Source organism: Notolepis coatsorum (assembly GCF_963971535.1).
Source record: "Notolepis coatsorum genome assembly, chromosome: 13".
Taxonomy (NCBI): Eukaryota; Metazoa; Chordata; class Actinopteri; order Aulopiformes; family Paralepididae; genus Notolepis; species Notolepis coatsorum.
The window spans coordinates 112310350-112334432 of record NC_140177.1 but is presented as its reverse complement, the minus strand read 5'-3'; the positions used below and the strand labels follow the sequence as shown (position 1 = coordinate 112334432).

General features: G+C 43.4%; 1 protein-coding gene across 1 annotated transcript; it reads left to right on the top strand.

Moving 5' to 3' along the window:
* Window positions 1-119: 119 nt before the first annotated feature.
* On the top strand, window positions 120-22486 carry ddias (DNA damage-induced apoptosis suppressor). Its single transcript, XM_084327888.1, has 6 exons — window positions 120-384; window positions 682-843; window positions 2176-2284; window positions 4793-4838; window positions 19664-19922; window positions 20043-22486. Exons 1-6 carry the CDS (start codon window positions 260-262, stop codon window positions 22174-22176), a joined length of 2835 nt encoding a protein of 944 aa, XP_084184014.1. The 5' UTR covers window positions 120-259; the 3' UTR covers window positions 22177-22486.
* Window positions 22487-24083: the final 1597 nt, after the last annotated feature.

The following is a 24083-nucleotide window of genomic DNA, read 5'->3' as shown; positions in this document are numbered from 1 at the left end:
TCCCCACCCGCGTTACCAAAATGGCTCATAATCATGCTGTTGACTTCCGGGTCACGCATCGCGGAAGTAACGTCAAACAGTTAACGGGTTCAATGGTTGTCGTCAATAATGTTCTTATAATAATAACCTTTAGTTTTAACGCGAAGTACGCACACATATCGTTTGCTACTTGTAAGAGTAATGTAGGTTACAATGTCAACTAACTCACTTTAGATTGTGTGTCTGGTTACGTAGCTCCGGACACTCCATAGAGGAGTCTATGATGCCAGTCAGAAGGGCTCTGGTGGACTGTGCAGTGTTGTCTCTACATGACCCATGTCTTTTCTATCCGTGCTGCACAGTATGCTTTTCTAAGATACAACTCCAGCAACGGGACACGGCCAGGTACATTGTTCTAATTATTAGACAGTCACGAGTCGATTAGCAGTGAACGTTTAAAGTTTAGAAATATACTTTTTTATTCATGTCTTGGTTTATTCGTGCACCAAACTGCCCACTGAAAAGTCGTTTTAACTTGAGAATGGAGGCCCTGTGAGAATGAATGCTCTGTTATTAGAACAATGCAAATTGCTGTTTCAATTGAACTCTTAACTGAAATCTCTCTCTCTCTCTCTCTCTCTCTCTCTCTCTCTCTCTCTCTCTCTCTCTCTCTCTCTCTCTCTCTCTCTCTCTCTCTCTCAGAATTAGATGCTCCCAGTGTGGCAGTAGCAGTGTGAGAGAGCAGGTTGACTATAGGTATCGGCTGGCACTGAGGGTGGCCCATGACCGACACATCTTTGGAGTGACAGTGTTTGGAAGCTGTCTAAACCGACTCTTTGGCATTCCTGCAAGTGGACTGCAGAGGTGAACACTGGACACAAGCATGCAAGAAACTAGGAATATGAGATAAGATATTCCTTTATTGATCCCCTTGGGGAAATTCAAGCAGCGTGGGTGTACATGTATGGGCATGGTGATAGTAGAAGACATAGATACAGGCAATACAATTATAGTACAGTAGAAAGTAAAAATAGGCAGTGTAAACAATATAATTAACTATGAATATACGCATCTGAGCAAGTAGGCAGTGTGATCAAAGATGCAGATGAGGGTCTGTATGCCTTATCACTCAGTTATATTATACATTACAATAAATATGGTTACAATAAACACTAGAATCTAAATATATACTATGAGTAAGTAAATTGTACAGTATACACAGGTGCAGTATACATAAGGTATCCTAACTGGCATGATATACGTCATTTGTTATGTGTTGTAGTCTGTGCAGGTTAGGTGGGAGTCAGACACTCATTGATCAGACATTCCTAATAGTTCTTGAGTATGCACAGATTCAGATTTGTATTGACACATCCTCCATACTGTACAGCATACAGGAATTCAATTCGTAGTACCATGGCTCCTTGGCCTTGTAGCATCAACATCAATATAATAGGACAACAACAACAACAACAACAACAACAACAACAAGAAAAAAACAATATAAATGTAATTTAAAAAAAAGCAGCAGAAACCTCATGGCACTCATTTACAATATGAAATTATGATAATTGAATTGCAAATAGTGTGTGCAAAGTGGCAACATAACAATGATGGAGTAGCTCTCGAGACTATATAACGTAAAACTCACAACATGGGTGTGGTGTGTGTGTGCAGAGCAGCAGCAGAAACAACAGTAAAGATGGCACTAAATTACGGGGCGACAGTGGCTCGGGATGTAGAGCAGTCGTCTGGTAATCCAGAGGTTCCTGGTTCGATTCCCGCTCCTGGGAAGTGTGTCGATGTGTCCTTGAGCAAGACACTTAACCCCTAATTGCTCCCCATGAGCAGGTTGGCACCTTGCATGGTTGCCTCCGCCGTCAGTGTGTGAATGTGTGACAGAATGGGTAAAATGTGAGGAACAAATTGTAAAGCGCTTTGGATAAAAGCGCTATATAAATGCAGCCATTTACCATTTACAACAATCACAGTCCGGATGTAGTGTGGGCAAAGAAGCGGCCGAAACAATGATAACTCCTTGTAGTGAATTGTAACGGCTACAGAATAATCAACTACAAGAATCTAGAGTTGTACATATCCTTATTATAGGGTTCTCAATATGAATGACTTGACTATTCCTCTCTCCTATGTCAGTCTATTGTGTGAAAAAGGCATCTATATGTTTTGTGTTTTCAGACTGCTGGAGGACTCGGAGGAGCCAACTGGAACACAAACCAGATTTGCACTGTTGATCCAGGCTGTCAAGGACTGTTTCATAGGCAGACATTTTATTTTTGGGATAAAGGTACACATTATTTAATAAAAAAAAATCTGTTTATTTAACATTTATTGAAATGTATTTTGGTTGTCATTACGTAGATTATTATTATTTGTATTATTCTTTTTAGCTTTCTGTGCACAGGACTGTTGAAAAAGAGAGCTTTGTTCTCAGAGGGCTTTCTCCGTTCGATTATGGTAATGCTACTTGCTACACCTAAAATGGCTGCCACAGGATTGTGTGTTGTCATGGAAATGAGAAATGAACGGAGCATGAAATACATACGCTTGAATGTTCATCCATGTTACCAAATCAGTTTTATCATATGCATCCATTTCTATGAGAACATAATCAAAACTCCTTATTCTATGGCATTCATATTAAGTACCAGCCAAATGACAACTGAATAATTATCGGCTGATTTACAACATTTACACATGCTGTCCCATCATGATGTTTTTGTTTTGTTCTTGATTTATTGTGATGTTTCTTCTTGACTTGTTTAACAGGTTCAGCGCCAGAGGTCGCTATGGGCGTTGGGCCGCTGTGTGCCAGCGCTCTGTTCAATGGGGATAAGTTCCGGTGTTTGCAGTGCTAAACCTATATTAAATATTATAGCTATGGATCTAATAACAACGTCGATTGTCAGTGACTTTCTTCCGGTCAACATGCAAAAAACAGATACTTTTTTCATCCATACATTTCCGTTTTATACCGTGGTGAATATGAGTATAGTTTTAGAGTGATCCTGTGTAATCCCAGGAAACTCCGGCAAACAGCGCTTTACTGCATTTCCTTATAAATCGTGCCATTTCACGCCTGGATCAAGAATCATTCTGAAATCAATGCTAGATTATCGGTATTATGTTTCATCATGCATGCACGAAAGGGGGGGGGTTCAATGCTTCGAGCGCCACCAACGGCATACATTACACAGTACATTACAGACACACGCTGCAATCGCAGGGGGAAAATCATCTGATCAACGCAAGATTGATAACATATAGTCCTTACCTCGTCTATGATGTACTGCAAAGAGAATAATCCAATTATCTGATCGCCATTCCAAATATTGATCGCGGTTGTGTGTCCAACGTTATCCACCAAAACACATGAACCAAGTGAACTTGAGTGTCCCCAATCCATGTGTTATAAACGTTACTCATGCCCGAGAAGGAAAACCTGGACTGGACTTCTTAGATCAGCGTACAGCCCAAGCCAGAGGGTTTCCAATGATGTGCAATACCGGCCGCAAGGTGTTAGGCCGGTATTGGCCGTTTGCGATCTCAGAGCCATTCCCAATGATAACATCAGGCTGGATGGATGAATTATGAATTAATATAGCGAATAAAATAAATAACGATTAAAACCCGGGTTTGGCGCTCAATCGATGGCGAGTTAACCTGACTTATCCCGGGTCTGGCGCTGAATGTGTTAAAGAAGACGTACGCGGCCCGCGTGAATATTAAAGGCAACCAACTTGTGTTCAGCTTTTCTCTGATTGGCCACGACCCCATGCCGCGAGTGCGGCAGGAACCTTCAAGTTCCCTGGTGCAAAATAAATCTGGTAGTTCGTTTATGACGTTAATTAATAATAAACACTGTTAGGACTATCTGACTCTTAATAATAAACACTGTTAGGACTATCTGACTCTTACTAATAAACACTGTTAGGACTATAAACACTGTTAGGACTATCTGACTCTTAATAATAAACACTGTTACAGTGTTAGGACTATCTCGATTCACGCGTCACTACTGTAACTAGAAACTCTGGGTGTCACTGTACATCAGTGTGGAACTGTAAGCTGTAACGTTATGCGTTATTTCGCGTTTTTAACGTCATAAACCAACGCACTACCAGATTCACTCGTCACTGTACATCAGTGGAGGCTGCTTGCTGAAGCGCCAGCGGGGCGATGCAGTGGTTTGTCCCCGCCTTCCGTGCGCCGCCGCCGGCTTGACTCGGTCCAGCTCCAGCAGCAGCGGCCGTGCTCCGTTGTAGAAGAAGCCCTTCAATGACAGAGCTCTCATATTTTGCGAATGCATAAACTATAGGCCTATCTTAAATTATGGCTATGTGTCTAATATGGCTGTCGCTTATCAATGACTTCGCGACAGCCATATTAGACACATAGCCATAATTTAAGATATAGTTTATGCATTCGCAAATATGAGAGCTCTGTCATTGAAGTGGGTGGTGGCAGTGTAACAGCGTTCACCCTGATGTAAAGTAGCGATTTTTATTGTTTTGTCATGACAAACCAATTACATAAGCTGGCTCTCATATTTGCGAATACAACAGTGTTCACCCTGATGTAAACAAAACAAGTCATTGGGAAGCGGCGCAACTCTCTGCCGCGCGGTAGCGCGGTCACGCAACTCTGTGCCGCGCGGCCAATCAGAGAAACGCTGAACGAAAGGCTGAACACAAGTTGGTTGCCTTTAATATTCACGCGTCCGGCCCATGGGGACATTAACGTGTGTTCTTGTCGGGCCTTACAAATAAATTTGATTTGATTTGTTCATCTACAGATCGCCCATGCAGATAAGGGTCTTTTGGTCGGAGGACAGCAAGGAGGTAATGCATGCACATCCACCAATGTGACCATATCTTTGGTAGGACAATCAGAATCAAACACTTTATTTACCCAATACAATCAATGTCCAGGAATTAGTTTTGGTGACTGATGCAGATACTTATTCACATACAGTACAACAGGCACACATGGAACAATGACAACAGGACCTCACATACAGTACACAGTACAACAGGCACACATGGAACAATGACAACAGAACCTCACATACAGTTCACCGTACAACAGGCACACATGGAACAATGACAACAGAACCTCACATACAGTACACAGTACAACAGGCACACATGGAACAATGACAACAGAACCTCACATACAGTTCACCGTACAACAGGCACACATGGAACAGTCAAGGCCAGATTAAGACTTCAGAGGCCCCTGGGCCAGATTCTTGTGGAGGCCCCCCCACACACACATACACATGCACGCACGCACAGTGGCGTTTTTTTTTTTTTTTAAACTCAATTTTTATTTGCATTTTTGTATTACAAGCATACAAACATCATATTTGAATATTATTATCCTCTCAGTCGGTCTTCCAGGTACATACTATATAGACATAATGTACAACACCGTTAAACAGACAAATTATAAAGAAAAAAAAAGAAAAAATGTAATACCCAAAAACAGAAATAATAAATACCGACTTAAGCAAAAGTTCCACAGACATAAATAATAAATTGAAAAAACATAAAGCAATCGTCCTACCCAAATGATAGAGATAGAGAATACTAACTAAAGCAAAAATGTGTGACATGGGTTCAGAGACCCTCCTTGAACCTCTTTCCTCCTTTACCCTTCTCCCTCTTGTGTTGCATTTGTTTCTTCCTCTGTGATGTCGTTTTCGTTCCCCTTATAGTCCTCCCACTTTCCCCATCTTTCCCCAAATGTCTCTTCCTGTAACCTCAGCATGTGTGTTATCCTCTCCATATCCTGTATCTCTTCCACTATTCCTACCCATTGTGCTATTGTCGGTGGGTCTTCCTTGTACCACAGTCTCGTTATTGCTTTTCTGGCCGCTATCAACATTATCTTTATTAAATATTTGTCCCCCCCCTTGTATTCCCTCGTGTGTCAGGTCTCCTAAGTAAAGCACCAGTCCTGTTTGTGGTTATCCGTATCCTAGTATTCTGATCATTGCCTCCCCTATCTCCTCCCAATACCCCTTCAGCTTCTGACATCCCCAGAATATGTGTGTGTGTGATTTGCCCCCTCCTTCCCACACATCCTCCAGCAAGCTCTTTGTGTTGGTGCATATTTTCCCTTCAGTTCTGGGGTTACAAAGAATCTGATTATGTTTTTCCATCCAAACTCTTTCCATATCCTCGATCCTGTTGTTGAATGTTGTACCTCGCATATGTTCCCCCATTCCTTCCCTGTTATTTCTATCTCTAGCTCTCTCTCCCATTTCTCCCTTATGTAATCGGTCGTGTGTCCCTTGCTGTTCATTATAGCCCGGTATATTGCTGATATTACTCTTCCTTGCCCCCCTTCGTATGCCCATACTATCGTCTTTATTATTCCATTCTGTTCTTCGTCTTTGGCCCCCCTTATTTCTTTGTTGTAGTAGTCTCTAACCTGTAGATATCTGAAGTGGTCCCTGTTTTCTAGTCCAAATTTCTCCTTTAATTTTTGTAGTGTCTGCATTTCCCCCTTCTCTATCATTTTGCATATCGCTGTTGCCCCCCCCCTCTCCCACCTTCTGAATCCATGGTCTAACCTCCCTGGTTTGAATCTCTTGTCATGTGCTACCCATCTCAGGACCCCTGACTGCTTCTCCAATTTGTGTGTTTTTATTACTCTGTTCCATATGGTCAAGGTGTATTTGGTGATTGGATCTAATAGTCCCTCTTTTTCTTTAAATAGTTCCCTATCTCCCACCAGAGCTTGCACCTTGTATCCCTCCCCTTCTTTTTCAATGTCTTTCCATCTTGCCTCATACTTGTCGTTACACCAGCACGTCACTGCTCTCAGTTGTGCTGCATAGTAATAATCTTGTAGGCTGGGTACTGCCATCCCTCCCTCTTCCTTTGGTAGTTGTAGTGTTTTATATCTGACCCGTGGTCTTCTCCCCGCCCATATGAACCTCGATATCAGTCTGTCCCACTCCCTGAATTGATTCTGTGGTATTTGTATTGGTAGTGACTGGAATAGGTACAGTAACCTTGATAGTATGTTCATTTTAATGACCTCTATTCTTGAATTGAAGTCCAAGGGCATTACTGTCCATCTCTCTAAGTCTCTCTTGATGTTCTGATTTATCTGTGTATAGTTCGCCTCATATAGTTTCTCCACCCCTCTCGTGATGTTCACCCCTAAGTATTTAATCTTGTCCATGTCCCATCTTATCCCGTACTGTTCCCTAATTTCCGTCGTTGGGGTATAGTTCCATGCTAAGGTCTGTGTCTTTGTCACGTTTAGTTTGTAACCTGAGTAGTGGCTATATTCCTTCAGTAGATCCATCAGTGCCGGGAAGCTCTTGTCTGGTTGCCTCATGTATACTATCACGTCGTCCGCAAATAGGCCTAGTTTATATTCCGTTCCCTTTATCCTTACTCCCTTAATGTCCTCGGTCTGTCTGATCAGTTGTGCCAGTGGTTCTATGAAAACGGCGAAGAGCGTCGGTGAGAGACAACATCCCTGTCTGGTAGCCCTCTCTAATCTGATTCTATCTGTCAAGCTGCCATTCACCTTAACCCTCGCTGTCGGTTCTTGATATAGCGCCTTGATAATCTTCATCGCCCTCCCGTTCAGTCCGAACCTCATCAATGTTTTATATAAAAATGTCCAGCTCACACTGTCGAATGCTTTTTCTGCATCTAGGCTAATCAGTACCGCGCTACCTCCTTGTTTTTGTATCTCCTCTACTATGTGTAATGTCTTTCTCACGTTGTCCTGTGTCTGTCTCCCTTTAATAAATCCAGTTTGATCTTCATCTATAATGTCTGGCATAAACGTCTCAAATCTCTTTGATATTATCGATGTATACATCTTGTAATCCACGTTGAGTATGGACACAGGTCTGAAACTACTACATAATTCTCTATCCTTTCCTTCCTTCGGTATCGTGGTGATTATGGCTTCCTTCCACGAGGGGGGCATTTTTCCCTCTTCCATCGTGTGTCTGAACGCCGCCCCTAACATGGGTGCTAATTCAGTTCTAAATGTCTTGTAGAATTCCGATGGGAATCCGTCGCTCCCCGGAGACTTGTTGTTTTTAGCTCTACTAATTGCCTCTTCCAGTTCTCGTTCCGTAATTATTTTATTTAATTCTTCATTCTGTTCTTTCCCTATCGATGGTAGCTCTAGCTTCTCCAGATATGCTTCTATTTCCTCTTCTCCCGCTGCTTTTGGCTGTGTGTATAGTTTTTCATAGTATTCTCTAAATGTCCTCTCTATTTCCGCTGGGTCTCTCAATATTTTATTAGTCTTTGTATCCCTTATTGTGTGTATCGTGTTCAACTTCTGTTGCGTCCTAATTCTCCTAGCCAACAGTCTGGTCGCTTTTGGTCCCCCTTCATAGTACGTTTGTTTCATGAACCTCGCTTTCTTTTCTATTTCCATCAATAATTCCCTATTTATCCTGGCCTTTACTTCTTTGATTTCTCTGAGCGTTCCCTGTTCTTTTGATATCTGGTGTCTCCCCTCTAGATCCTTCAGCTTCCCTATCAGATTGTGATATGTCTCCGTTCTGGCTTTCTTCAGCATTGCTGTCTTCTCCATCAATTTCCCCCTTATCACCACCTTCAGTGTGTCCCATAGAATGTTCGGGTCTACCGTCCCGTTGTCATTTTCCTCCTTATACCTGGCTATCTCCTCCTTGATCTGACTCACCACCCCCTTGTTATTTAGTATTCCTACATTTAGTCTCCAGATCGTGTTCCTCCGTCTCCCTTCTAGATCTACTGTCAGATATATGGCACTGTGATCCGATATGTCCGCTACTCCTATTCTGCTCTCCCGTACCCTGTAACTGTCCCCCGTCGTCATCAAAAAATAGTCTATTCTCGCATATGTCACGTGTGGGTGTGAGTAATGTGTGTATTCCCTGTCCATGGCGTGCATCCCCCTCCAAACATCTGTAATTCCCATTTCCATCATCTGAATATTCATATATCTACTGATGGGTGCTCGTCCTTTTCTAGTACTCGTGGTGTCTAGGTCGTGATTCAGTACTACGTTAAAATCTCCCGCGCATATCAATATCCCTTCTAGTTCCATCACTATCATATCAAAAATGGTCTCATATAAATCCCTCTCACTCTCTGGGGGTGCATAAACATTCACTAACGTAACCATTTGGCCCTCCATTTTCCCCTTCACCAGAACAAACCTTCCCTCCTTGTCTCTTACTTCCTTGATCAATTCAAATTTGACTGTTTTTGATTAACGTGATTACTCCTCTCCTCAGGTTCCGTTTAAAGGAACTATAGTATGCATTTTCATATCCAAATCTCTTCAGTTTCTCATGATCCTGTGCTACCAAATGTGTCTCCTGCAGAAAAATCACTTCCATCTCACTTTTTTTACATTTCAACATCACTTTGCCCATCTTTATCGCATTATTCATTCCATTAACGTTTAACGACATCATTTTTATACCTTTAACCATTGTCATCTTTCTTCTTCTTTCGTCTGTCAGTCCCCCCCATGTCACATTCATTCCCCCCTCCGGTTGGAGCCTCCGCTCTCTTCACCGAATACATATAATGATTAACATAAATAAAAAACATAAACTTTACATAAAGTGCTCCCAAGGCGTTCGGGGGGTCCCTGTGTCCCCCCCTGTCCCCTGCTGGTGGGTGAGGAGTAATTGCTCTCCTAGCGAGAGGCCTCCTCCTGACGGCTTGGGGGTTTGAAGCCTTTACCCCCGACCGCTCGTCATATTTGTCCAGCTTTCTTACTGTTTTTTTTGCTGTCGAGCTCCTGGTCAAAAGCGCTCTGTCCTTCATTCTGACCAAAGACCCTCATTTCCTAGGTCCCTCTCAATGTGTCTCATATGTTCCAATGTCCCTCCTTCCTCCCAAACCCGTGTGTGGTGTCTCCTGTGTACCCCTTTTTACTTTCTTTTCCTCCCCTCTATTTTCTATGTGATGTCCATTTATCCCCTTAATCCCTTCCAACTGTGTTACTCGCAGCGTGTGTCTATGTATTTGTTTCAGTATGTTCTGTGTCTCGTCTATCATACCTAGTTATATTTCCATTTATTTCCTCCATCAGCATGTGTATTATGTGTCCATGTATACGTTATGTTCATTTCTATATCCTGCCTCTACCTGGGAATGTGTGTTTATGCATATGTTATTTCAGTTTCTATATTTTGTCTCTATTTGGATAGTTTTTTCAATCTCTTGTGCGTGTACTCATCCGTTCGTCTCCTCCCGCCTCCTCTCCCCTCCTTCTCCGTCTCTGGCCTCCTCGTCCGTCTCCGCCCTCGGTCTGTCACGTTTCACCTCGGCCTTCTCCTCTCTCCTCCCTCCTCTCCCTGGTTTCGGTCTCCTACTCTGGTCCATCTGCGTGCCCCCTCCAATCTCTGCTGCAGGCTCCGCGTCTGGTCCTCCTGTCTCCTTCCTTCTCCGTCCTCCGCCATCTGCATCCCCCGTCGTCTCATCTCCTGCGCCGCCTCCCGCGCCGTCGCGTACGTCACCGTCCCTTCCTCCCAGTGAATCCTTAGCGAGGTCATGGGTGATTGGAATCTCATTCCGTTTTCTTTCAGAATTCTCTTCAGTCCCGCGTAGGACCTGCGTGTTATTGCTACCGCTGTCGAGTAATCGTGATCAAACGATAGTCTTTTCCCTTCGATTTCTATCTTCTTGGTCCACGCGGTTCTGAGTATCAATTCCTTAATCTCAAATCTCAGAAAGTTAATAATCACCGCTCTCGGAGGTCTGTCCGGTTTCGGTCTCGGAGCCAACGCCCAGTGGGCCCTCTGAATCTCCATTTTTTCCAGTCCCGTCTCCTTCAATTGCTCTTTGATAAGCTTTTCTACATATTGGGTCACCGATTCCCCTTCGACTCCTTCTTTCAATCCCCATATTCTGATGTTATTTCTCCGTGACCTCCCCTCCATGTCCGATATCTTTGTCTCCATCTGTTCTTGTTTCTGAATCGCACATGTTAATACCTCGTGTATCTCTGTGTTCCATTCCTCCGCTTGCGCCGTTCTAGTCTGTAACTCGGTCACGTTTCTGTCCTGTTCCGCCATCTTCTCATCCACCCTTTTGAGTTCTGTATTCATTTCACCTCTGAAGTCCTCCTGTTCCTTCCTCAATTCCTCCCGTAACTTCCCAATATCATTCCTTATCGTGTCCATGTTCAGTTTTATCGCCGCTGTTATGTTCTCCAATATCCCGGCCTGCATGACCACGGCCCATCCTGGCATTCCCGTGTCTGCCTCAGCGGGACCTCCCCCTTCTTCCGCCTGTCTCTTCTCGGCTTCGCTTCGGGGACTCTGTTTCTTCAAATTCTCCTCTTCTCGTGTGTTCTCCATTTCTCTTTCCTTCACAATCGTTGTCTCTTCCTTACTTCTCGTGTGCATTTTCATTTTTAATCACTTTTCGGGTCCTTTTTTATCCGTTTTTTCGCTCATTTGACCAGGAGCTCTACCGCACGTGTGTTACCCGTCTGCTCTCATACCGGAAGTCCCCACAGTGGCGTTTTTATATGTCACTTTAAAAAATATATAGAATATTTAGAAGTGGTGGGCTCTGAGGGCCAAGCTAAAAGGACTTTGATCACCCCTGCCCACTTTGACAACCTAGGATGGCTTAGAGTAGACGACAGAGTACAGCAACTTGCAATGGGCCTGGTCTACAAGATACACTACACGACCAAGGTACCCATGTACATGTCAAAATACTTCCCAAAGGTCAGTGAATACCACGATCACAACACCAGAGGGAGCTCCACAAATCATGTTAAACCCAGATTCGGCTCAAACAAGGGACTAAACACGTTTCGCAATTATGCCACATCAATGTGGAACGCCCTACCCAAAGCTGTAAAGGAATGTGAATCACTACCCACTTTCAAAAACACTCTCAAAGAACACCTACGGGAGACTGCAATTCGAAACTGGCCCCTGTAAATGTCCTAACACAACCCCCTCCAATGTACAGTAAATGACCAAGTATGGTTTTGTCAATATTCCAATGTACAGTTTTGCTTGTACAGTTGTACAGTGTCCCCCACCGACCCACCCCTCCCACCCACCGAACCACCTCCAATGTACAGTCCCCCCCCCAACCCCACCCCACCTACCCAACCTCCTCCAATGTACAGTTTCTACATCAAATGTATATACTCTCTTTTCTGGACTCCTTTTGTATCACAAACAGTACTGTATTTGCAAATCTGGTATGTCATAAATGTATAGATGTAGCAGTACTGTCTATCTGTATGTCATGTATGTCATATATGTTATGATGAATTGAAAATGGGGGACCCTGATGTAAACAAGATGAAAGTCTTTCTCTGGTCTGCATCCCCTTAACAATTATTGAGCTGTACTGTACTGTACCCATTCTACAATCTGTTAATAAAGTTTTCAAATCAATCAAGAAGAGAAAATAAACACATCATGTTTAGATGGGGGGATGGCGCCATCCTCAGGAAGAAAAAAAACATGCACACACTTTGGAGACAAGAATATAATATTAGAATAGTAAGCTTACTTTTACATGAATGTCAATTTAAATTATAATTAGGGAAGGGAGGGGGTTGAATGTGTTTTTGTCCTGTGTTACTGTCTGTGAATGAATGAATGAATGAAAATTGTATTTAACAGATTGCAGAATGGGTACAATAAATAATACAGTACGGCTCAATACACACAATTGTTAAGGGAATGCAGACCAGAGAAAGACGTTTGTCTTGTTTACATCAGGGTCCCCCATTTTCAATTCATAGTGACATGTATGGCATGCACAACATATATGACATCATGACATTTATGGCATAGGGACATGCATGACATACAGGTATATAGTACTGTTACATTTGTGACATATATGATATGCAAATATACAGTACTGTTACCCATAGATCCTGACAGAGTATATACATATGATGGGGAGGGGACTGTACATTAGGAGGGGGTGGGTGGGTGGGAGAGAAATATACATACGGTGGGGAGAGAATATATACATTACATACGGTGTGGAGGGGACTGTCTATTAGGTGGGGGTGGGGCTGTATGTATGTATGTATGTATAAAAGAAAAAAAATACAATAGAAATATTGACTGACGTTTCTTGGTTGGTTAGAGTATGGAATCAGGGCTGGTGTTCTATTGCCCTGCTCTAAGACAAACTCTAACCTTAACCAACTTCGAAAGAGTGCCTAAGCTTAACTGGTGAAAGAAAGAGGCGTCACACGATTGGCGCTACCAGAAACATCAGTGGCCAATCAGAGCGCAGAACGCAAACGCGGAACTGGAAATCCGTTGGTAAAAGTATTCAGGCGTCGGGGCTGGGATGTGGAGATACAAGTTTTGACTTTTTATTGCTGTTTTTACCTCAAACGGAAAACCTCAAACTCTTATGAAGAGGAGAAAAAATACTCAACGGCAGGGTGTGACGTACTGTATATTTTAGTTGATGAAATATTTTTGTTGACTAAATATTTTAGTCGATGAAATATGTTTTCATTTCAGTGTCACAGTATGACATCGATCTCCAAAATAAGAGAAAAAATAAAAAATTAAATGTGGGGCCTCTATTGACGAGGGGCCTCTAAAAAAATTAAATAAAAGTAAAAAAAATTATAATAATAATTTGGGGCCTCTAGTGACGAGGGGCCTCCAAAAAAATTTAAAATAAAAGTTACAAAAATAATAATACTAATTTGATGCCTCTTGTGACGAGGGGCCTCCAAAAGGCCTCTAGTGGCGCGGGGCCTTCAAAAAAATTTAAGATTTAAGTAAAAAAAAAATGTTGGGGCCTATAGTGACGAGGGGCCTCAAAAAAAAATAAAAATTGATTATTTTTTTTTTTTTTTTTTTAGGTCCCTCATCACTAGAGGCCCACGGGCCGCGGCCCGGTCGTTAATCCGGCCCAGGGTACAGTGACAACAGGACCTCACATACAGTACACCGTACAACAGACAAACATGGTACAGTGACAACAGGACCTCACATACAGTACACCGTACAACAGACAAACATGGTACAGTGACAACAGGACCTCACATACAGTACACCGTACAACAGACACACATGGTACAGTGACAACAGGACCTCACATACAGTACACCGTACAACAGACACACATGGTACAGTGACAACAGGACCTCACATACAGTACACCGTACAACAGGCACACATGGTACAGTGACAACAGGACCTCACATACAGTACACCGTACAACAGACACACATGGTACAATGACAACAGGACCTCACATACAGTACACCGTACAACAGGCACACATGGTACAATGACAACAGGACCTCACATACAGTACACCGTACAACAGACACACATTGAATTGAATTGAATTGAATTGAATACTTTATTTTGACACAAATCGTATGACAAAAAAAAAACATTTTAAAAGACAAGACAATAACAGTGTCAATAACGCAGGTCAAAAATGGATAAAACACAATAAAGCCACGGCTTGTTTCCATTGTGGTCCATACATGGAACATAAAAAGGCACAGAAACACAAATGGACATGTACACTGACAGGACACATTCTAAAAAAAATTATAAAAACACCTAACCTGACAACTCATACAGTTAACTAAGTTATGATAAAAGAGATAAAAAAAACATTTTAAGACCAATTTGAGTTGCTGCTGAGCCATGTTTTTAGGGCGGATTTAAATCCGAGAGGGGAGTTCAGGAGTTTTATAAATGTTGGCAGGGCATTCCACATTACCGTAGCCGAGTAAAAAAAATGCATCTTTCCCCATGCATGTCCTGACTCTCGGCGGGACCAGGTCCGTGGGGCTTCCTCTTGTGGCGTTTTGTGGACATCTCCTACTTTATTAAAATAATTGACTAGGTACTTGGGGACCGTTTCTTTTAGTACTTTAAAAACCAGTAGCATTTTAAGCTGGTGTACTCTTTCTTCAACCCTAAGCCATCCCAGCCTGCTAAAGTGGGCTGGCGTTAGGTGAGTCCTAAAGTGAAGGTTGTGCAGGAGTCTCACTAGTTTGTTTTGGGAGGTCTGGAGCTTTGTCTTCATTTGTTTTGATATGTTGCTGTACCATGAAGTGCAAGCATAGTCAAAGTGACATTGGATGAGGGCTCCAGCTAGGGTCCTCAGAGCGTTCCTATTTATGAACGAGGAAATTCTAAATAAAAATTTGGTTTTTTGATTGACCTTAGTAATAACTTTTTGTGCCATTTTTTCGTTAGAAAGTTTGTTATTTAAAATAAAGCCCAGGTAGGTGACCTCCTCTTTATCCTCAATAATGTTTTCACCTACTCTAATTTTAAAACCCTGGGATTTCTTTAGGTTGGCGTTTGACCCAAAGAGTATGGCCTCTGTTTTTCCCAGATGTAGAGACAATTTATTGTCACTGAGCCAGGAGCAGATTTTTTTCATTTCACTGCTCAGGACACTTTCCACTTTAGACTTATCCCTGTCTGAGACCAGGAGTGCCGAGTCGTCAGCAAACAGGAACAGTTTGCAATCGCATGCCGATTTCATGTCATTAATATATATTAAAAACAGTTGAGGTCCCAAAATGCTTCCTTGGGGGACCCCACATGTCACTGGAAGGGACGAGGACAAGGTGCCATTGATGTCTACCACCTGTTCTCTTCCCTCCAGGTAGGACTTGACCCATTTGGCTGACTTGCTATCAAAGCCTATCGCTCTCAATTTTTCTAGTAGGATGGAATGGTTGACCGTGTCAAACGCCTTTTGCAGGTCCAACATTACCATCCCACAGTAGTTCCCCTTGTCCATCTCCCGTTTTATATAATCTGTCAGGTACAGTAAACAGGTGTCAGTGGAGTGTGATTTTCTGAAACCTGATTGGAACTGGTACAATAGTCTATGTTCAGTCAGGTAGTTGTCTATCTGCTCATATACCAGCCTCTCAATTACCTTTGATATGGAACAAAGGATAGAAACGGGGCGGTAGTTACCTGGATCTAGTTTGTTTCCTTTTTTAAATAGAGGGGTTACCCTAGCAAGCTTGAGTTCTTGCGGGATGTGACCCTGGTTGATGGAGAGGTTGGTGATATGGGCTACAATGGGAGCTATGATGGAAGCAGAGTCTCTGAGAAATCTGGTGGGAATATTGTCATGGCCTGTGGCTTTTGTTGGCTGCAGCATACTGAGCTTTTTCATAACCTCTTCAGTAGTTACTTCAGTCAATTTAAAATCATTTTCACGTACACCCATTTCCTTATAAAAGGCCTGGATGTGCTGTATGCCATATCGGCCAGAGTGGATCGGCAGTTTGTTCACCAAAGTGGTAGCAACAGTTGTGAAGAAGGTGTTTAAACAATTTGCCACGCTCAATTTGTCAGAGATGATCGTGTTATCTATTTTCAGGTTGAGATTTGTGGTTTTAGTCTTGAGTCTATTATTGTGACCCAGTGTTTTTAAAGACTTCCACAGTTTTTGAGGATTATTTTTATTTTCCTCAATTTTTTCGTTAAAATAATTCAGTTTTGCTTTTTTGATCATATTGGTTACTCCATTTCTTAGTGTTTTACATGTCTCAAAGAGCTGTTCATTTTTAGTTTTTCTGTATTTAGAGAAGCTCTCATTTCTCACACTGATGGCTTTTAGAATCTGGTACAGTCAAGGCCAGATTAAGACTTCAGAGGCCCCTGGGCCAGATTCTTGTGGAGGCCCCCCCACACACACATACACATGCACGCACGCACAGTGGCGTTTTTATGTCACTTTAAAAAATATATAGAATATTTAGAAGTGGTGGGCTCTGAGGGCCAAGCTAAAAGGACTTTGATCACCCCTGCCCACTTTGACAACCTAGGATGGCTTAGAGTAGACGACAGAGTACAGCAACTTGCAATGGGCCTGGTCTACAGGATACACTACACGACCAAGGTACCCATGTACATGTCAAAATACTTCCCAAAGGTCAGTGAATACCACGATCACAACACCAGAGGGAGCTCCACAAATCATGTTAAACCCAGATTCGGCTCAAACAAGGGACTAAACACGTTTCGCAATTATGCCACATCAATGTGGAATGCCCTACCCAAAGCTGTAAAGGAATGTGAATCACTACCCACTTTCAAAAACACTCTCAAAGAACACCTACGGGAGACTGCAATTCGAAACTGGCCCCCTGTAAATGTCCTAACACAACCCCCTCCAATGTACAGTAAATTACCAAGTATGGTTTTGTCAATATTCCAATGTACAGTTTTGCTTGTACAGTTGTACAGTGTCCCCCACCGACCCACCCCTCCCACCCACCAAACCACCTCCAATGTACAGCCCCCCCCCCAACCCCACCCCACCTACCCAACCTCCTCCAATGTACAGTTTCTACATCAAATGTATATACTCTCTTTTCTGGACTCCTTTTGTATCACAAACAGTACTGTATTTGCAAATCTGGTATGTCATAAATGTATAGATGTAGCAGTACTGTCTATCTGTATGTCATGTATGTCATATATGTTATGATGAATTGAAAATGGGGGACCCTGATGTAAACAAGATGAAAGTCTTTCTCTGGTCTGCATCCCCTTAACAATTATTGAGCTGTACTGTACTGTACCCATTCTACAATCTGTTAATAAAGTTTTCAATCAATCAATCAAGAAGAGAAAATAAACACATCATGTTTAGATGGGGGGATGGCGCCATCCTCAGGAAGAAAAAAAACATGCACACACTTTGGAGACAAGAATATAATATTAGAATAGTAAGCTTACTTTTACATGAATGTCAATTTAAATTATAATTAGGGAAGGGAGGGGGTTGAAATGTGTTTTTGTCCTGTGTTACTGTCTGTGAATTAATGAATTAATGAAAATTGTATTTAACAGATTGCAGAATGGGTACAAATAATACAGTACGGCTCAATACACACAATTGTTAAGGGAATGCAGACCAGAGAAAGACGTTTGTCTTGTTTACATCAGGGTCCCCCATTTTCAATTCATAGTGACATGTATGGCATGCACAACATATATGACATCATGACATTTATGGCATAGGGACATGCATGACATACAGGTATATAGTACTGTTACATTTGTGACATATATGATATGCAAATATACAGTACTGTTACCCATAGATCCTGACGGAGTATATACATATGATGGGGAGGGGACTGTACATTAGGAGGGGGTGGGTGGGTGGGAGAGAAATATACATACGGTGGGGAGAGAATATATACATTACATACGGTGTGGAGGGGACTGTCTTATTAGGTGGGGGTGGGGCTGTATGTATGTATGTATAAAAGAAAAAAAAATACAATAGAAATATTGACTGACGTTTCTTAGGCGACTCTTTCGAAGTTGGTTAAGGTTAGAGTATGGAATCAGGGCTGGTGTTCTATTGCCCTGCTCTAAGACAAACTCTAACCTTAACCAACTTCGAAAGAGTGCCTAAGCTTAACCGGTGAAAGAAAGAGGCGTCACACGATTGGCGCTACCAGAAACGTCAGTGGCCAATCAGAGCGCAGAACGCAAACGCGGAACTGGAAATCCGTTGGTAAAAGTATTCAGGCGTCGGGGCTGGGATGTGGAGATACAAGTTTTGACTTTTTATTGCTGTTTTTACCTCAAACGGAAAACCTCAAACTCTTATGAAGAGGAGAAAAAATACTCAACGGCAGGGTGTGACGTACTGTATATTTTAGTTGATGAAATATTTTTGTTGACTAAATATTTTAGTTGATGAAATATGTTTTCATTTCAGTGTCACAGTATGACATCGATCTCCAAAATAAGAAAAAAAATAAAATGTGGGGCCTCTAGTGACGAGGGGCCTCTAAAAAAATAAAATAAAAGTAAAAAAAATTATAATACTAATTTGATGCCTCTTGTGACGAGGGGCCTCCAAAAGGCCTCTAGTGGCGCGGGGCCTTCAAAAAAATTAAAGATTTAAGTTAAAAAAAAAAAAAAAAAAAATGTTGGGGCCTATAGTGACGAGGGGCCTCCAAAAAAAATAAAAATAGATTTTTTTTTTAGGTCCCTCATCACTAGAGGCCCACGGGCCGCGGCCCGGTCGTTAATCCGGCCCAGGGTACAGTGACAACAGGACCTCACATACAGTACACCGTACAACAGACAAACATGGTACAGTGACAACAGGACCTCACATACAGTACACCGTACAACAGACAAACATGGTACAGTGACAACAGGACCTCACATACAGTACACCGTACAACAGACACACATGGTACAGTGACAACAGGACCTCACATACAGTACACCGTACAACAGACACACATGGTACAGTGACAACAGGATTTCACATACAGTACATCGTACAACAGACACACATGGTACAGTGACAACAGGATTTCACATACAGTACATCGTACAACAGACACACATGGTACAGTGACAACAGGACCTCACATACAGTACACAGTATGACACACACATTGGTACAATGTCAACAGGACCTCACATACAGTGCACAGGGACAGCACAATAGACTGTAGACAATATGTATCACCCTCTACATGTATTGTCATGTACTACATAAATTCAGTGTTAATAGTGTGGCATAAATATTGTGCTTTTTTCTGCTTTTTGGATGGATTGAAATGTGGACTTTCCCTTTTTATGGGAGCATCAATCTAGCATATAGCTACTTTATTATATTCCCATTTTCAACAGGACCTACTCCAATTGGCTCCAGCTGTAAAGAACCTGTCCATTTCATCGCCAGTCAGATCATTCCTCCCAAAGCGACCCAGGGAGGCAGCTCTGTGGTCAGTTACTACCAGGCCCTTCTTAAAAAGGCTGATGAATACCCACTGGGATGCACTGGTCCCAGGACAGCCTTCATACCCCTCATACCTCCCCACCAATCTCCACCTAGTAGCTTTGATAGCACATTACTTGGCTCCTGCCTGCTCTCCCAGTCACTGCCAAGGTGGGTAACAACTCTGAATACTAAGGACATTCAACTAAATGACCATGTTGCTTTACTCCTCCTCGTTTTCCGCTCTTAGTGTTTTGACACCGCTTGACCCGTCCTTGTTTCCCCTCCTAGATCAGTGCACCATGACCGCACCCTCCTCCCCACTCCGCCCTGGCAACAGTCTCTAGGGCTGGTCACTTCGTCAGCAGAGCAGGAGGAGGGTGGCAGTACTCAGCAGAGTGGAGGACAGACCGACAGCCAGAGATCACTACGTGACGTAGCTGTGTGGCTAAGAGACTGCTGGCAGGACTGTGATGGAAACACAGAGCAGAGGGTTTCATCAGCCCTCCAGTCACTCTACCACCAGAACCACTCTCGGAATGCTCAGTCTTTCACGGACTCTCCTGCTTCACCCACCCGCCACCAGGCTGATGGCAACACCCCCATCCAGCACACCTGGTATAGTCCACCCCAGCCTGGCCCAAGCATGGCCGTACCACTCAGCCCCGGGGTGAGGGTGATTTCGCAGGGAGAGCAGGATGTGGAGAAAAACAACTACAACAACACGTCTATGTCAGGTTCCGTGGTTTGGGAGGACATGCCTTTTTCGAGTCTTGCTGAGTTTTTGTGTGAAGAAAATGAAAAACTTGATGGAATCACTGAAACGGAGGGAATGTTAATCACGCCACGTGGAGGAGAGAGAACTGGTGATAACGCCTCACTTGGAAATTCATCAAACACCAAGAAGTCATCAACTGAAACTGTCACGCATCATAGCAACGCTCCACCACTCATTCACTCACCAGACACTCATTCATACGGTGGGATTTTACTGGACATCACCAACACAACTGCGTTGAGCTACGGAGGTGACTTCACTTCCAACTCGGGTGACCAGGCCTGCAGGGACGTTGACTGGAATTTGTCTCAAACCAGGGACATTCGTTCCTCTATTCGAAAACGTGAGGGCAATGACGAAGAAGAGGAGATCAGGCTGTGTGACGGGGAAGTGGTGTACGATTGCTCCGCGGACCTCTTCGACAGCTCGCTGATGATCAGCGTGAATGCGCAGACGGCGGACACGAATGCACAGGCGGTCGATGCGCACGCGGAAACGCAGGCGCCGATTCCTGACACGCGTTCATATGCAGAAGCACACCCAACACAACCCAGGCCGAACACACGAGACTTGAAGGACGGACAGACGCATGCGTCTGACACAGACCCGAGTGAGTCTTCTAGTATTCAGGTCCAGTATTCCTACTTGCCAGACACACCAGATTTAAATAGCAATGAAGACGCTGCTATGGCCCAGAAGGAGCGTTCACATTTGCGAGACACAGAAGATTTGAGCGACGGCAAAAAAGCCACTACTGATACGGACCAATGTGAATATTCACTTGACTTCATCCCTTCCTCTCAGTCCACTCCCTTAATAACGAGAGCGGCACCCATAAGGTTAATGTTACCTGTCCCTGCGCAGGGGAACCCCGCGCCAGGTGAGCTTGCTTCCCAACCCGGTCCTCATGGTGTTTCTCACCAAACCTTGACTGCTCGGGGCAGCGATGACGACCCAATGGACACCGTCGCCCCGTTTTGTAAATCAAACAAATTCTGCGTTAACTCGTGGCACCCTCATACCGGACGGTGCACGGAACGAACCCAGGCGTCGTGCAATACTCCACCCAGTCACAGACTCACCCCCAAGAGAGGCTGCAAGAGGACATTCTGGCAGCCGGAGCAGGAGCCTAAACGGATTCTAGTGGCCCAGCAACATATGAGGTTACAGGAGAGAAGGTCTCTAAGTAGAGGGTCAAGCCAGAGAAGAGATAACCCAGCGGGTGGCAGGAGGTTTTGTGACACTAGTGTTTGCGACAAGAGTGTGTGCGACAGCAGTGTGTGTGATGTGAGTGTGTGCAATGACACTAAAGACAAATGGATGGTTCCGCCCACTACCGATAGAACTCGACGCCCGGCACAGCTGAGACGGAGGTTACAGACTGACGACTGTGCAAAAGATTTGACCTCTACTCAAGTTAACTGTCAGAGAACATTGCTTTACCAAACTACACCACCACAACCTGGTCTGGTCCACCACAGACAGACGGGGGACGTTGTCTGTACTCAGCCGGGAGACGGTGAGAGGACAGGCTGCGGTCCAGAAAAAGGTGCCGAGGTCAGCGATTGTGGATCTGTCAGTTTCGCCCTCCACGATGAGAGCAGGACGTGCAATTGGTCAAGAGACCTGTTTTCTGACTCATTCTGATTTCTGACTCATTCTCTGAAATGATCTTCCACAGAAGCTCTTTCTATGGATCAAACCTCCTCACTCAGGTCAACATTCTTGGATGGTTGGATTGATTTGACAAATGCTTGTGGTTGTATTTTTGTTGTCTGATATTTATTACGCCATGTGTGTTGGGAGTGTCTTGTCCGCACAGATATATATTTTAATGTATAGAATAGGTAAGTAAGTAAAGTTTATTTATATAGCACCTTTCACAGACCAGGGTCACAAAGTGCTTCACATATAAAAACATCCGTAAAGTGCAAGAATAGCAGCATGTTAAAAGAAAGTAATTAAAAACGTGTAATTAAAAAGGTGTTCCCATTCAAACAACTTTATTTAGTTATCATTTGGCTGGTACTTATTATATGGCTGCATGAATGACATGATGAAACTGTGTCACATGAAGCAATGCACATTTTTATGACAACACTTAAAATCCTGTGGCAGCCAAATTAGGTGTAGCAAATGGTAATGTCTAGATCCCATTGCCTGGAGGGGTGTTTTGAATAGAAAAAATTTTAGGTAGAGGAAGTGGTTAAGGTAAGGGATATGTTTAACTGCTTGGTTAAAAAAAAAAGTGACAACCCTCATCAAAAAAATCTTTCTAGGGCGATGGGACCTAGACACTACCTATAAGAATATGGCATGAAATAACACCTGACTGTGCTGGCAGACAGGCTCGACACATAGACGCAGTGTTAAGCAAGTGTGATTTTGCCCTTCAAGCTTGCATTTGGAGAATGTAAACGGTTCTTCCGTACCTCGAGCAAGGAAACTATAAAATAAGGAAGGGTCCTGGGCGGCTAGGTGGTGTAGTGGGCAAGGCGCTCGCCACCAATGCAGGAGACGCTGGGTTCGAGCCCAGCTCTCGGCATTGCTATCAGCTTGGCTGGTGGTCGTTCATACTAACACAATTGGCAGTGTTAGGGGTGGGAAAGCTGGTGGGTGGGTCCTGGTCGTTGTAAACAGCGACTCCTACAGTTTGGTCGGGGCGCCTGCTCAGCGAGGATAGGATCTAAGGGGGGTAGTGTGATCCTTCCACACGTTACACCCTCTCAGTGAGAGTCTGCGCTGCCAGGTGAAAAGAAGCGGTTGATTGGCTACACGTGTGTCGGAGGAAGCACGTGATAGCCTCCACTCTCCCAGACCGACTGTGGGGGGGTAGGTGCGCAGCGACCAGGAAGGGGATTGGAAATTGGCATAACGACTAACATTGGGATGGGAGAAAAACGGGGGAAAAAGATCAATAAAAGAAAAAAATAAGGAAGGGTCATCACATTGTGTAGTGTATGAACACATTGGTGCGAAGTGTGGAAACTTTCAGTTCAGCCAACATTGAATTGAAGGATCGCCTTCTCCTTGTTTAGGACCTGTTATTTATTGTTAACTAGCTAAAGTTTGATAATGGTTGATGTATATTTACTCGGATAGCTGGTATATTTTGAATTTGAATACAGGCTTCAATAGAACCCTTCCTTTTATACATTTACATTTTGTCATTTAGCTGACGCTTTTATCCAAAGCAACTTACAAGTTTTGTACAACAAGTCAGCTGGAAGGGTACAACTCTGAGTAACAATGTTCATCAAAGTGTTGAGTGCTACAGTGTAGGTTAGTATATTAGGACAAGTGCATGACAGTAAGGTTAGTTAGGGTTAGATAATTTTTTTTTTTTTTTTTTCATTTCAGATATTGATTGAAGAAGTGTGTATTTAGTCGACAGCGAAAGATTGGACGGGTCTCGGCTGTCCTAACTGGTGGGAAGTTCGTTCCACCATTGTGGGGCAAGGACCGAGAATAGGCGGCTTCTCTTAGTAGTTTCCTTGACCTTGAGCACCATGTATTGGAGCATTCCATCAGTTATTTGTTCACTGCACTGCCAT